This window comes from Spinacia oleracea, chromosome 3 (assembly GCF_020520425.1).
Source record: "Spinacia oleracea cultivar Varoflay chromosome 3, BTI_SOV_V1, whole genome shotgun sequence".
Taxonomy (NCBI): Eukaryota; Viridiplantae; Streptophyta; class Magnoliopsida; order Caryophyllales; family Amaranthaceae; genus Spinacia; species Spinacia oleracea.
Window position 1 is genome coordinate 66,893,713 of NC_079489.1, and position 12,823 is coordinate 66,906,535.

At 35.1% G+C, this 12,823-nt stretch overlaps 1 protein-coding gene across 3 annotated transcripts; it reads left to right on the forward strand.

Annotated features, from left to right (window-relative positions):
- Positions 1-7,152: 7,152 nt before the first annotated feature.
- On the forward strand, positions 7,153-12,801 carry LOC110802660 (uncharacterized). Of its 3 annotated transcripts, none has more exons than XM_056840436.1 (3): positions 7,153-7,513; positions 8,336-8,501; positions 12,636-12,801. In XM_056840436.1, exons 1-2 carry the CDS (start codon positions 7,208-7,210, stop codon positions 8,495-8,497), a joined length of 468 nt encoding a protein of 155 aa, XP_056696414.1. In that variant the 5' UTR covers positions 7,153-7,207; the 3' UTR covers positions 8,498-8,501; positions 12,636-12,801. The 3 variants fall into 3 exon arrangements, with proteins under 3 accessions (XP_056696414.1, XP_056696416.1, XP_056696415.1); XM_056840438.1 differs by having other exon boundaries at positions 12,639-12,801; XM_056840437.1 differs by lacking the exon at positions 12,636-12,801 and having other exon boundaries at positions 8,336-9,289.
- The last annotated feature ends 22 nt before the right edge of the window (positions 12,802-12,823 follow it).

Below are 12,823 nucleotides of genomic sequence, written 5' to 3' on the forward strand. Positions count from 1 at the left end.
TAGCTCATGTCTAGATCAGAATCGATCTGCACATATCATGTCCAGATTTGAACTGATATGTGCAGATCAGAGCTGGTATGATTGGTATATATGTGCAAATCATGTACAGATCATAACCATCATGTTCATATCAGAACCTTCATGTCCAGATCAGAACCATTATCTCCAGATCTTAACCGGTTTGTGCAGATCATGTCCAGATCAGAATCGATTTGTACATCTCATTTCCAGAACAGAACCGATCTATACAGATTATGTCCAGATCTGAACCGATCTGTCAAAATCAGAACCCATATGTCCATATCAGAACCGGTGTGTCCAAATAATGTCCAAGTCAAAACCATTATCTCCATATCAAAATCGGTATGTCCAGGTCTTGTTCAGATTAGAACCAATCTATCCAGACCATGTCCAAGTCTATCTAATAATATGAAATAGTTAAATAATGATTAATGTCAAATAAATAATTTATAATTATAACAATGTTATAAATTTGAATAAAATTTATTGTACATGTAAATCATTTAATATTAATGATTGTAGTTTTTGTTTTTTAAATCTTAATTATGAAAATAATATCAGATCAAATCAGAAAAAATAAGTTCAGATCAGATCAGTTCAGATCAGACCAGACTAGATAACTAGATAAGGAAAAATAAGGTAAACTAAACGGCACCTAACCCTCACAAAATGTAAATAGATTATTAATTTGAAATTATATTTTATATAAACAAAAAAAAGAAAATCAATATCATAATTATGTATTTTATATTAAATAATTGCCCGTAAAAATTTATAAAGATCCAATATGACAATATCTGTATTTATCACAGGGCCACCAAGTAGCAGGAGACTGCCTTGAAGATCTTGGCAACTTATTGGCACGTAACTATGTAAGTACTACGTATGAGGATATGGAGTAATTTTTTTTCTGGAAGGGTCATCTCTCTGAAACACTTTCGAGGGACATAGGTTCATTTTTTGCATGTCACTTGATGCTAGCAAAGGCCATGAATGTGCTGTAAATTGTAGACTATAGTACATGATTTCCACCACTTTTTATTTGTTTTGAAATAAGTACACAACTTATTTATTTATTATTATTATTACTCCGTACTTCTTATTTCCTTTATAAGTTGCAAGTGTGGAGTATGATAAGTATCTCACCATCTCGTGTTGCTTCTATTGTCATACCTTCTTCATCCCTTATGAGTTGGGAGTAATGATATGATTTATAAATTCACTTATAGTAATGGAATAATTTTTTTTAAAGGATCAAATGGCAATCCAGGTGAAAAAGAGAGACAGAGAAATTATTAATGAAGAGGCAAATCATACGAGTGCTCGGACATGCGGGTTAGGTAGACATGGCAAACGGGTCGTTTGAATCGGATTTGGGACGAGTCTATTCGGGTCGGGTTATTTTTCTCCGGGTCGGTTTCGGGTATGGGTTGGGTCAATTTCGGGTTTCGGGTTACTTCGATTTTTAAAAATCGGGTCGGGTCTGGTTCGGGTCTAAATTTCGGGTCAATATTGGATCGGGTCGTATCAGATAGATTCATATCGGATCGAATTTTTCGGGTTAGATCGAGTTTTTCGGGTTGGAACAGATTTTTCGAGGTTCGAGTTTTGATCAGGTTATTTCTCTTTAGTTTTGGTGGTCAAACATTATTATTATTATGTATAATGTTATTATTATTACAAAAAAATTAAGGGTTTAAACTTAAGCGTATGCGGTTCGAAGTTTAATGGTTTATGGTATGAGAGTTATCAATACTCCGAACACAAGACTAGTTCTACTATCAATTTACGGTCGAGAAAACGAGACTTGAGACATGTACAAATATAATACTCCCTAATTACTCCAGTATAACGTTTGGACATAATATTTTTATATAAGCTAGTTAGAATAGAACATTGCCTATGAGTCTATGACTTTGGCCATTTGCTTAGTTACTTGTCAATTTTTATCTGATAAGTTATATTCCATGTCAAAATGGAAGTCTTAAAATTTTGAAGATATGATTTTAAAATCTATTTTACCATGTGCTAATGTTGGTTTTACTTCCATTATTTTCTTATCATTTGTTGAATGATCTTATTTATATGAGTCAAAAAGAAGATAAGAATTACTAAACTAACATATCATTATTATATTCTATGTTTTTTTACATTGACACTATCATAATATTGAAACATTTTCCCTATAACACAACAGAGTATAAATTAATAAAAGGAAAATAATAATAATAATAATAATAATAATAATAATAATAATAATAATAATAATAATAAATTAAATAATTATAATATGAAAAGATAAAAAAATACTTATATTTAAACTAATTGGTAAATTTTAGTTGTTTTTTGGTTCGGATCAGTTTTAGATTTTCGGTTCGGATCGGTTCGGGTTGATTTATAATTTACAGATATTTTCGGTTCGAGTTAATTCGATTTCGGGTGAAGATCGGTTCGGGTACTTCGGTTCAGGTCGTTCGGGTATCGGGTCATTTCTGGTCAAATCTCTTCCGGGTCGGTTTCGGTTACGGGTCGGGTCTATTCGGTTTTCGGGTTAATTTCCGGTCGTTGCTTCGGATCAATTTCGGGTTACAGATCGGGTCAATCGGGTCGATTTTCGGGTCCGGGTCAATTTCGTCAGGTCTACGGTTAGGTCACGTGTCCCGTATTCGATACGTATTGGACATAGATACTTCGTGGTCACATAAAAATATGTGTCCAACACGCGAAATTAAGCGTCCCATGTTTATTTTTAAAAATATTAATTAGGACACGGGGATATGGACCGAATACGCAGACACGCAGTGGACACATATTGGACACATATTTAAATTTTAGTAAATTTTTCAGATGATTATGGAAATTTAGAGTACTTTATTTGTCTTAGCATGGTAGACCTCTCACTTTATAAGCATGAATTGGAAAATGTCATATTTTAGGAAGATGTGGATGAAGATAATATGGCCGAAGATGTTCGACTTGGTTTACTTTTGTAAGACTATTATTTGGTATATTTGGAGTTCTAAACTTAAACTTGTAAGATATTTGAGTATTCTTTGATAATTTATTTGTACCCGACTGCTCGTATGACAATTTTAAGTACTCCTTCTATAATACGAAGTAATTTTATTTACTTATTTAAACGTTATCAGTAGATTTACTCTGTAATTATATTTTGCCTATTATTTTTATTAATGATCGATTGTAATGTTATCTCTTTTTGACATATTATTTTATTTTATTATTACTTCTCGTATTCGCGGGTCCGCCATTTTTTGAAAAGGTGTTTTTCTATTCGCCGTATCGTATCCGTTTTGATGCATCCTAAAGTAATCCGCAATTAATTCATTCATCCATAACCTAATAATCTCATCATACTTGCTAACAATGAAACAGAAGAATCTTCGTACGAATAACACAAACATGCCAATCTGTCATAAGCCAATAGTGGGCACACTCGAAGTTGGGTAGATCTCAGAAACATGGGCGCATCACGACATGTGTCCAATCTAAACAATTTGTATGCTCATAATCCAATGACTTCTGCTGATATAGGACAGGGTCTAAATGGTAAGTGGTTTGATTCGCTTAAGGAAGATTTCAGATTTGACCTTGATCATATGCAGAAACGCTTGTTGAGAGACTTGTCTATCATAAATAATAAGGTGTGCGATACGGATCGGATTCAAATATAGTCGATTTGGCTATAATCGAATCAGATAATGCGGATTGAATGTGTGATTTTTTTGGGGTCACATTGATTTTTGTCAGATGTCGGTTGGATCGGGTCAGTTTTTTACGGTCTGACTCATAATCGAATGACTTTTAACAATAAGGTATTGACCTAGTGGTAAAAACTGAGAGCCTATACACAATATGCCTTAGGGGTCGCCTGGATTGAATGAACATATTAAAGGGAGAATAAATAAGGGAGTAAATGAAACAAGGTGAATTATTTAGAGGACAACTGTTCATTTCTAAAGGTTTGGCTTACTAGTAATATTTAGCCCCCTTACCAAATATTAAAAGGCTCACTGCCTCAAAATCTTTATCTTCAACTATGGAGATTACTCATAAGCACCACCATCCATGGCGGTGAAACCGGCGGCAACCACCACAAAATTAGTATTTTTGAATGTTAGTCACATCAACATGCACAAAATTCGAGGCTAAGATTAATTGTAACCATTATTTTTCCAATTTCATTACAAAGTTTTGTAGATCTACAAAACTCAACTTGAATGAAAGAACAAAGGAAAATATAGTAGGTGATGATGGAGGTTGTAGATTGACAAATCAAATTTACAATTTATTGAATTGAGGCCCTAAGAAAGTGGCTTCCATGAGAATTCGACGACGGTGGCAAATTGGTGGTTTCGATTGTGGTGGATGTTGATTTGATGGCGGCGGGAAATAGGTGATGATGCTCTTCAAGTCGTCTTTATGTCCCTTAGTACAAGGGCTGACGGCGGCGACAAACTGACGGGAATGGTGGTGGTGGACAAGTCAGTGATGGAGGAGAGAGAAAATGGTAGAAGAGAGGACGGCGGCGATGGTGAAGACGGTGATGGTAAGAGAGTTGGTGGATGAGGAATGGTTGGGATTAGATTGATGATTGAGCAGAAAGAAAGTAGGGTTGAGGGATGAACATTCACAAGAGTAACTGTTACTCTAGGGGGGGCATGGGTAATGTTTTACCCTCAAATGAGGGGTAAAAAGTACAGGCCCAAAAATATACCCTCTTTCCAGGCATAATATTTTGGCCCATAATAATTACCCCCTTAATCTTTTCAGCCCATTACCCTTATACCAGGCGGGCCCTTAGGCTTGAATATCTCACCTTCATTTATAATTTATATTGCCCTTCTAACTTATTCTCACTAGAAAAAACTATCCCATAACTATTTTAAGGATCTCAACTCAGAAGTATGTTTTTTTCTTAGACTCTCGAGGTCATATCTTTAGTTGCTCTGCATATTTGTGGAACATGATTCTCTCTAGATAACTTTACAAATTATACATACTTTTGCAGGATCATCTTATATGATTGATCGTTTCTTTTAATTTGGTGGAGAGGAAGGGGATGTAGAAGTATTAAATACAAACCCCTCAAAACTTTACAAATGATATGTAAATATGCAATATTAACTTTTGTAAGTTATTAAAAATACAAATTTGAAAATATTTAGACTTAAATATTACATTGAAAACTGTGCAAAAAGTGGAACAAGCTATGAGAAGGATTATTCTCTCGTAGATCTGGTCCACAATAATATTAGTGTGGATCTAAAATCAATAAATTTATCTAGCACCATTTTTACATACATATGGACCTCTATCGTTCATATAATAATTTATACTCCCTCTGTATTTATTTAAGGGATACACTTGACTTTTTCCAGCCGTATTTATTTAAGAGATACACTTGCCATTTTTTTTTTGTAACTTATCAACTCCACCATCTAATTAAATAATCTATCTAATATATCCTATGTCCCACCACCCTATTCAACAAATAATTTTAGAACTACACCCTACCCCCCACCCCTCTAAAATGACATGGTCCTCACTTGTTTTACTTATTAAAATATCTACTCAACCCCACTTGTTTTATTACTTTATTTCATTCAATTCTTTTTCTTAATACCCGTGTCCGGCCAAGTGTATCCCTTAAATAAATACGGAGGGAGTAACAAATTAAACACAAAATTTCTTAGATTTTTAGTAACCATTTTTTGAATCATATTAACCATATGTTTTTAAAAGTGAATTGTGACTTAAAATCACATTATTCATGCACAAAATGTATCAAAGACACCAATATGATATTTTTTTCTTCTTCATAATAATCATAATAAACATGCCGAAATAAATTAGGAACAAGTTGTTGACCTTCTTTAGTTTAAGCTTGTTCCACAATAAATTTAGTGTGGATCAAGTACATCTAAAAATTGGTGCTATAAGAGTACTACACTACGGAGTACTCTGTGCGTTTTAATGTTTGTATGACAAGATTTGATTCCTAGTCTTGGATGATACTCCCTTCATTTCATAATACTCGCAATATTTGAGTTTGCACTTAGTTTTAGGAAGATCTATGAGTATTACATCAAAAATGAATAAACTACTCCCTCTATTCCTTAATACTCGCGTACACATTTCTTATAAAGTCATCCCTTAATACCCGTCCCGTTTCTATAAATGACATATTTTTACTAATATTATACCATTTCTCTCACCTAGTTATAGACCCACATATATTCATACTTCCTAAAAAAAAGATTAAAAATTTCAAACCCCCACCCCATCCCAACTCCTTTATTTGACACATTTTCACTAACTATATTAAAAAAATTACCCTACCATCAACTACCACCTAATAAATTAATAAGTCAATTAAATTGCCTAAAAATGTGTACCGGTCAAACAAAAATGAGTTTTAAGGGACGTAGGGAGTACTGTGCAAGTGAAATTAAAGTGAATATTTTAAATATTTTTGGGAGAGAAAAATAATAAAATTGGTGTAAATGGGGTTAATATGATTGAGAATTGACGGATAATTTCGGAGGCCAGATCCAACAACATTATATTTGTCTATACAAAGATGACATTCAAAGTTATACACTCTCACTTGAAGTTAGTTATTCAGTATCTATACTACTCCCTCCATTCCTTTTTGTTCTTCCCATTTCCTTTTTTAGCATTTCTTTTTGTTCTTCCCCTACTGAATCTTTACTATTTTTGGCCATAGTTTTTTTACCAATTTACCCTAAGATTCTCCACTATTTACAAAAAATACCCTAAGATTCTACCCTTTCCCACCCACTTTTACCCCACCCACCTTATTTAATTAATTAACATAACCCCACCCCCTCCCTTTATAACCCGTCCCTATCTCACAATCCCTCTCTCACCTCTCATTCTGATTTCTCTCTCTCACCTCTTCGGATCTCTCTCTCTCTCTTATTTCACTCTCTCTCTCTCTTAAAATCCCTCCCCTGTTCTTGAGAAAACCCTAGGTTTTCCGCCTCTGATCTGGGTTTTCCTCTCCAAATCTCGCAAATCTGAAACGTTTTCGCCGAAAAACGTTCATAAAAATTACTCGGATTCATTTTCCGATCAGATCCCCTCTATTTTTGTCCCCTTTTTGGTCCCTAATCGTCGCTGATCTCTGTTTTTCTGGTACTTTATGGGTTCTTCTTTGTCTAGAACTCGAGGTGATTCTGGGGTGGGAACTTCTGGTCAAAGAATCCCCGATTCCAACTGTGATTGGGGATCCAAGTGCAACTGTCCCAATAACGAGCATTCCTACTCCGCCGAATATAAAAACAATCTGTATTTGGCCCAAAAAGAAAATACGAGTACTCGAAACTATTTGGAAGAATGGTTTCGGAAGAGGGAAGTGGAGCCAGGAGAGGAGGTTGAGTCAAAATATGACGATCGGAAACCCACTCCCTCAGATCTGCGTTTTTTCGGTGAAGGAGATTCCGATGAGGTATTACTTTTTATTTTTTGCGATTTATTTAGGGTTATTGATGTCGGTTTTATTAAAATGGTTTGATGAATGTTTGCATGTCTAAAACAGTGGGATTTGATAAATGTTTGATTTATTTGGAGTATTGTTCATTAAACTCGGATTATTTTCTGGATTAGTTGCTCTGATTTCCCATTGCATGTGTTAAAAATGCAGATCTGGTATTATTTCGAATTTTTTGGGAATTTTTTGGAGATTTGTTGGATTCATTAGGGCTTTTTATGTTATTCTTTGCTCTGTTTTCTCATTGCATGTTGTTAAAATTGAGTTCTGATTTTATTTTGTGCTCTGTTTTTTCATTGCATGTTGTTAAAACTGAGTTATGATTTTATTTTGTGCTCTGTTTTTTCATTGCATGTTGTTAAAATTGAGTTATGATTTTATTTTGTGCTCTGTTTTTTCATTGCATGTTGTTAAAATTGAGTTCTGATTTTATTTGGAGCTATTTGGAAATTATTTGAAGAAAATCGGAATATTCATGTGTTTTGTTGATCTGTTTTCCCATTGCATGTGGTTAAAAATGGGATTTGGATGTATTTGGGATATTATTTCACATTTTTTGGGTAAAAATGGGATCTGGATGTATACGGAAAATTAGATGGATTTTAATGGAATTATTGTGTGATTTGCTCTCATTTATCTCATTGCATGCGGTAACCATGGTGATCTGAAATTATTTGGAACTTTATTTTGAGTTGTTTGATTAAATCTGATTTTAATTCATGGTCCCCTGTTATTTTATGATGGCACTAATCATGTTGTTTGTCCCCTATTGATTGCAAGGAACCAAGTGGGTCTGATTCATTTGATCTGGTGTATGTTGGAGAGTGTGAAAATGAGAATGGTGATGCTGTTGGGTCTCCAGGACAACTTTCATCTGGTTATCCCTCCTCAAAGAAAGGAGAAAAGGGAAAAAAATCGGCTTCAGCATCTGATGATGCTTAGATAAGTCTGTCTCCTTTCTCCCTTTTTTCATTTTATTGAATGCTGGCTAGCTGTGGAGTCATAAGGTGGATGCCAACAACTGTGATCTGTTGTTGGCCAGGGGTGTTGTTGTTTGGATGATGATGTTGTGATTAGTTGTATGGATGTTGATGTTAGATAATGATGTTATGATATTGATATTGATAATGATGATTGGATGATGGTGTTTCCATATGGTTATGAAATTTTGTGGAATGTTGTCTGTGTGATGAACATGATTTGATGGCTTAATGTCCCCTGTTTTATGGTATGTTTTGTGTATGATAAATATGATGCTTTGGTGAGTTTGAGATTTGATCAGTATAACTATGTTTTGGATTAGTAAAGGCATGAAATGAATATAATTTGGGGATAGGGTTTGAGTTATTTCAGTCCTCTCAGTGTGGCCTGGTGTTGAATGCTTAATGTCCAAGCATGTCCCTTTAGGATACAATAATGTCCCTTCATTTATTGTGATCGATGATGAGTCTTTTTTTTGCTGAGGAACAAGTCCAACTAACCACAAATGCTCGTGCTGCCATTAGTATCAGTAATGATATTTCTCGGGCGCTAAGTGTTTGTGGTTTGGAGTTGTTTTAATGATGCTTGGGGACATTCTGAGATCAATATTAGGAGGTTTGTGATCTTCAATGATGTGATTGTTGATATTCTGAGATCTTTGTTTTGATAATTGTCCTTTAACTTCTTTTGTCGAACGGAGTGAATGTCATTTCACACAATGGAATGTGAATATCAATCATTCCGTTCGGCAGAAGAATGTTAAAGATATGATAGTATTGAAACTACTTGATCAATGATGTGTGTCAATATGTCTGAGAAATGAAACCCTACATGTTAATGATCTGTTTAATGCTTCATGTCCCATGAATCAGTGGAGGTCTGTGATGAGTCTTTCATTTGATGAGGTTCAAACCCTATGTTTTTATCAGTTCATGGTGATCTGATGCATTGTTGATTGTTATTGTTATGCTTGATCTGTGATGAGTCTTTCATTTGCTGAGACTCAAACCCAATGTTCCAATAACACTTGTGCACCATTAGCATCATTGATGCTCTTCCGGAGCTAAGTGTTAGGGGATAGGGTTTGTGTCAATGATGCTTGGGGACATTCTGAGATCTTATGTCAGGTTAGACAGGAGAGGCAATTCATGTCTTGCAAAACATGTATAATGTGTTTCTGATATTCAATGATGTTAGTGTTGATATTCTGAGATCTTTGTTTTGATAATTGTCCTTTAACTTCTTTTGTCGAACGGAGTGAATGTCATTTCACACAATGGAATGTGAATATCAATCATTCCATTCGGCAGAAGAATGTTAAAGATATGATAGTATTGAAACTACTTGATCAATGATGTGTGTCAATATGTCTGAGAAATGAAACCCTACATGTTAATGATCTGTTTAATGCTTCATGTCCCATGAATCAGTGGAGGTCTGTGATGAGTCTTTCATTTGATGAGGTTCAAACCCTATGCTTTGATCAGTTCATGGTGATCTGATGCATTGTTGATTGTTATTGTTATGCTTGATCTGTGATGAGTCTTTCATTTGCTGAGACTCAAACCCAATGTTCCAATAACACTTGTGTACCATTAGCATCATTGATGCTCTTCCGGAGCTAAGTGTTAGGGGATAGGGTTTGTGTCAATGATGCTTGGGGACATTCTGAGATCTTATGTCAGGTTAGACAGGAGAGGCAATTCATGTATTGCAAAACATGTATAATGTGTTTCTGATATTCAATGATGTTAGTGTTTCTGATCTGTGATGTATGTGTTGATAACCTGAGATATTTGATTCTAAACATGTCCCTCACCACCAATCACCAAAGGGAATACAGATCATGTCACATCATTGATTGATCTAGTATCCCCTTTGGTGAATTGGTGGTGAGGTTGTAAATCATTTAGAAACAAATCTGTCAATGATGTAAAACAACTTAACTGAGAGTCAATGATGTTGCCTTGTTCATTGCTTCCTTGTTTTTGCTGCTTTGTTCTTGTTTCTTTGTCCATTACATCTTTTGGCACATCGGCATCCAATGGGGAAGAATTTCCATCTGAAAATGATGTGATATGCATTCTTTCCATTTGGATGCCGATGTGCTTAGAGATGTGATGTGAAAAAGTTTTTGTACTTATGCCTTGTGATCTGTGATGAGTCTTCATTTTATGAGTGTCAAACCCTTTGTTTTTCAATCAAACTCATGCACCATTAGCATCCATGATGTTTTTCAGGAGCTAAGTTTAATTGGAAAGGGTTTGATTCAATGATTTTTGGGGACATTCTGAGATATTTATGAATCTTTGTTTATGTGAGGCATATTCCATGTGTTATCAATGATGAATTGATTGTTTTTGTCAAAATTACATCTTTTGACGCATCGGTTTCAAAATGGGAATAATTTCCATCTGAAAATGATGTGATATTATTATTTATTTCCATTTTGAAGCCGATGTGTTTAGAGTTGTGATATTGCAAATGCTGCCTTGTTCTTAAGAACCCAATGCTGCCTTGTTTATAGTGTTGCCAATGCTGCCTTACCTCTTGTGCCTAGTACTTTTTCTGCCAATGCTGCCTTGTTCTTGTTATGTACTCATTTGATGTTTATTGCCTTGCCTTGATTACTCTACATTGATGTGAATAAGAATGATGGAAAAAAAACTTTACTAAACTTAAACATGAGATTCATTCATTGATGCTTCCAAAAGATATGCTTACAAAATGTTTTGCCTACATGTTATGCTTGCATTTAAGCTTACAAAAGTGACACATTGGTTTTACTTGTCAATTTAAAAACATGTCCCCAAAACACAAAAAGTTATCTAATTGTTTTCACCTTGCTTCACTGGTTTGCTTTCCATTCATCATAGAGTTGCATGCATTCATTAACTGCCCATATAGGTGCCTTGACTTGCTCTGGCAGTCTGCCTTCATCTTCTAAAATCTTCTTCTTGTTGTGTGGAAGTTGGTAATCATTGTTGCCTTTGTGTTTTAGAATCTCATTAGAAACAAACTGTAATGTCATCCACACATTAGACAATGTCTTAGGATGCAACTCATTAAAAGAATCATACACTGCTCCACTTAAGTCCTCCACAGTTTTAGGCATTTTCTTGTGCATAAGTGATTGTATTGACCTGAAAAATCCCAAGTCCAAGATGTTGCAATCTGGACTGTTTGCTGGCTGTTGAGTCAACACAAAAGTGAACCCATCTTGTTTGTAGTGTAGTTGCCATTCAGGATCATTTTGCAATATATGTGCCTTTGCATTATCTTGAATGATATAGATGACCTTTTCCCCTTCATGTGGTGGCCACTTTGCCTTGATTGCTGGAATTAGCATGTTGATCATCATTGCCCTTGTTTCAATTTGATTCACAGACTTCACTGGCTTTGTTTCAATGGTCCCCTTTACTCTGTTTTTTGATGTCCTCTTGGCTGCAACTGCATTTGTGAATGGAAATATGCCTATTTTACCATCAAATTCACAATTCCCATTTTCACCCCACCTTGGTCTGGCTACTGCTGCCATGAACATGAATTTTGGTATCTTGGTTCTTGAACTTGCACTTCTATGTGGATAGGGTTCATTGTTTGCAAGATAAACTCTCTGGTTTTTTTGAGTCAAATAAAACCACTTCTCATCAATATGAATGAAGTCATACATGCTGTAATATGTTGGTTCTTGTGGTATAGTGTAATCCATTATTAGTCTGAGTACCCACCTCATCCTTGCCATTTTGCATGCATCTGAAATGCCTGGATGCAAGGGACTTGAGTGTGGCTTAATAATTTTCCTCTTGATGAGCCTCCATACTGTTGTTGGTCCCAAATTGAGCATTCTTGCAAGATCTACAATGCATGTTCTGTCCCCCATGGCTATTTGTGCAATAGAGTCATATGTGACTTGAACCTTTTTCCTGCCACACTTGTGATACTTACTTTCCACCACATATGAATTCATTGCTGCCTTCTGCTTCTTTGCTTTGTCCCATATTGACCCTATGGTTTTTCTGTTGTAATCAAATTCTATGGCTGCATCCCTTATTGTCCCAAACAAAAGAGTTTCTGAATCTGGAATTTTTCTATTCAGCAGGTACACCAAAATTTCAAGCCTCAATTCATTATTTATTCTAGGAGTCCTAGGCTTATGATGATCTGTTCTGGGTGTTGCTGTTTGATGATGAATTGGTGATGCATTTTCTGATGGTGGTGGAAAGTTCAAATCAAAAAGAAATGGTACCTCTTGAAAGTTGGTAGTTTGCTGCTGCCCTTCCCCTT

What these genes read in the sequence shown, in the direction of transcription:
- LOC110802660 (XM_056840436.1), top strand. Translation starts at nt 7,208, where the DNA reads ATGGGTTCTTCTTTGTCTAGAACTCGAGGTGATTCTGGGGTGGGAACT. An exon ending in GTGAAGGAGATTCCGATGAG is followed by an intron (nt 7,514 to 8,335) that starts GTATTACTTTTT and finishes ATTGATTGCAAG; the next exon opens with GAACCAAGTGGGTCTGATTC.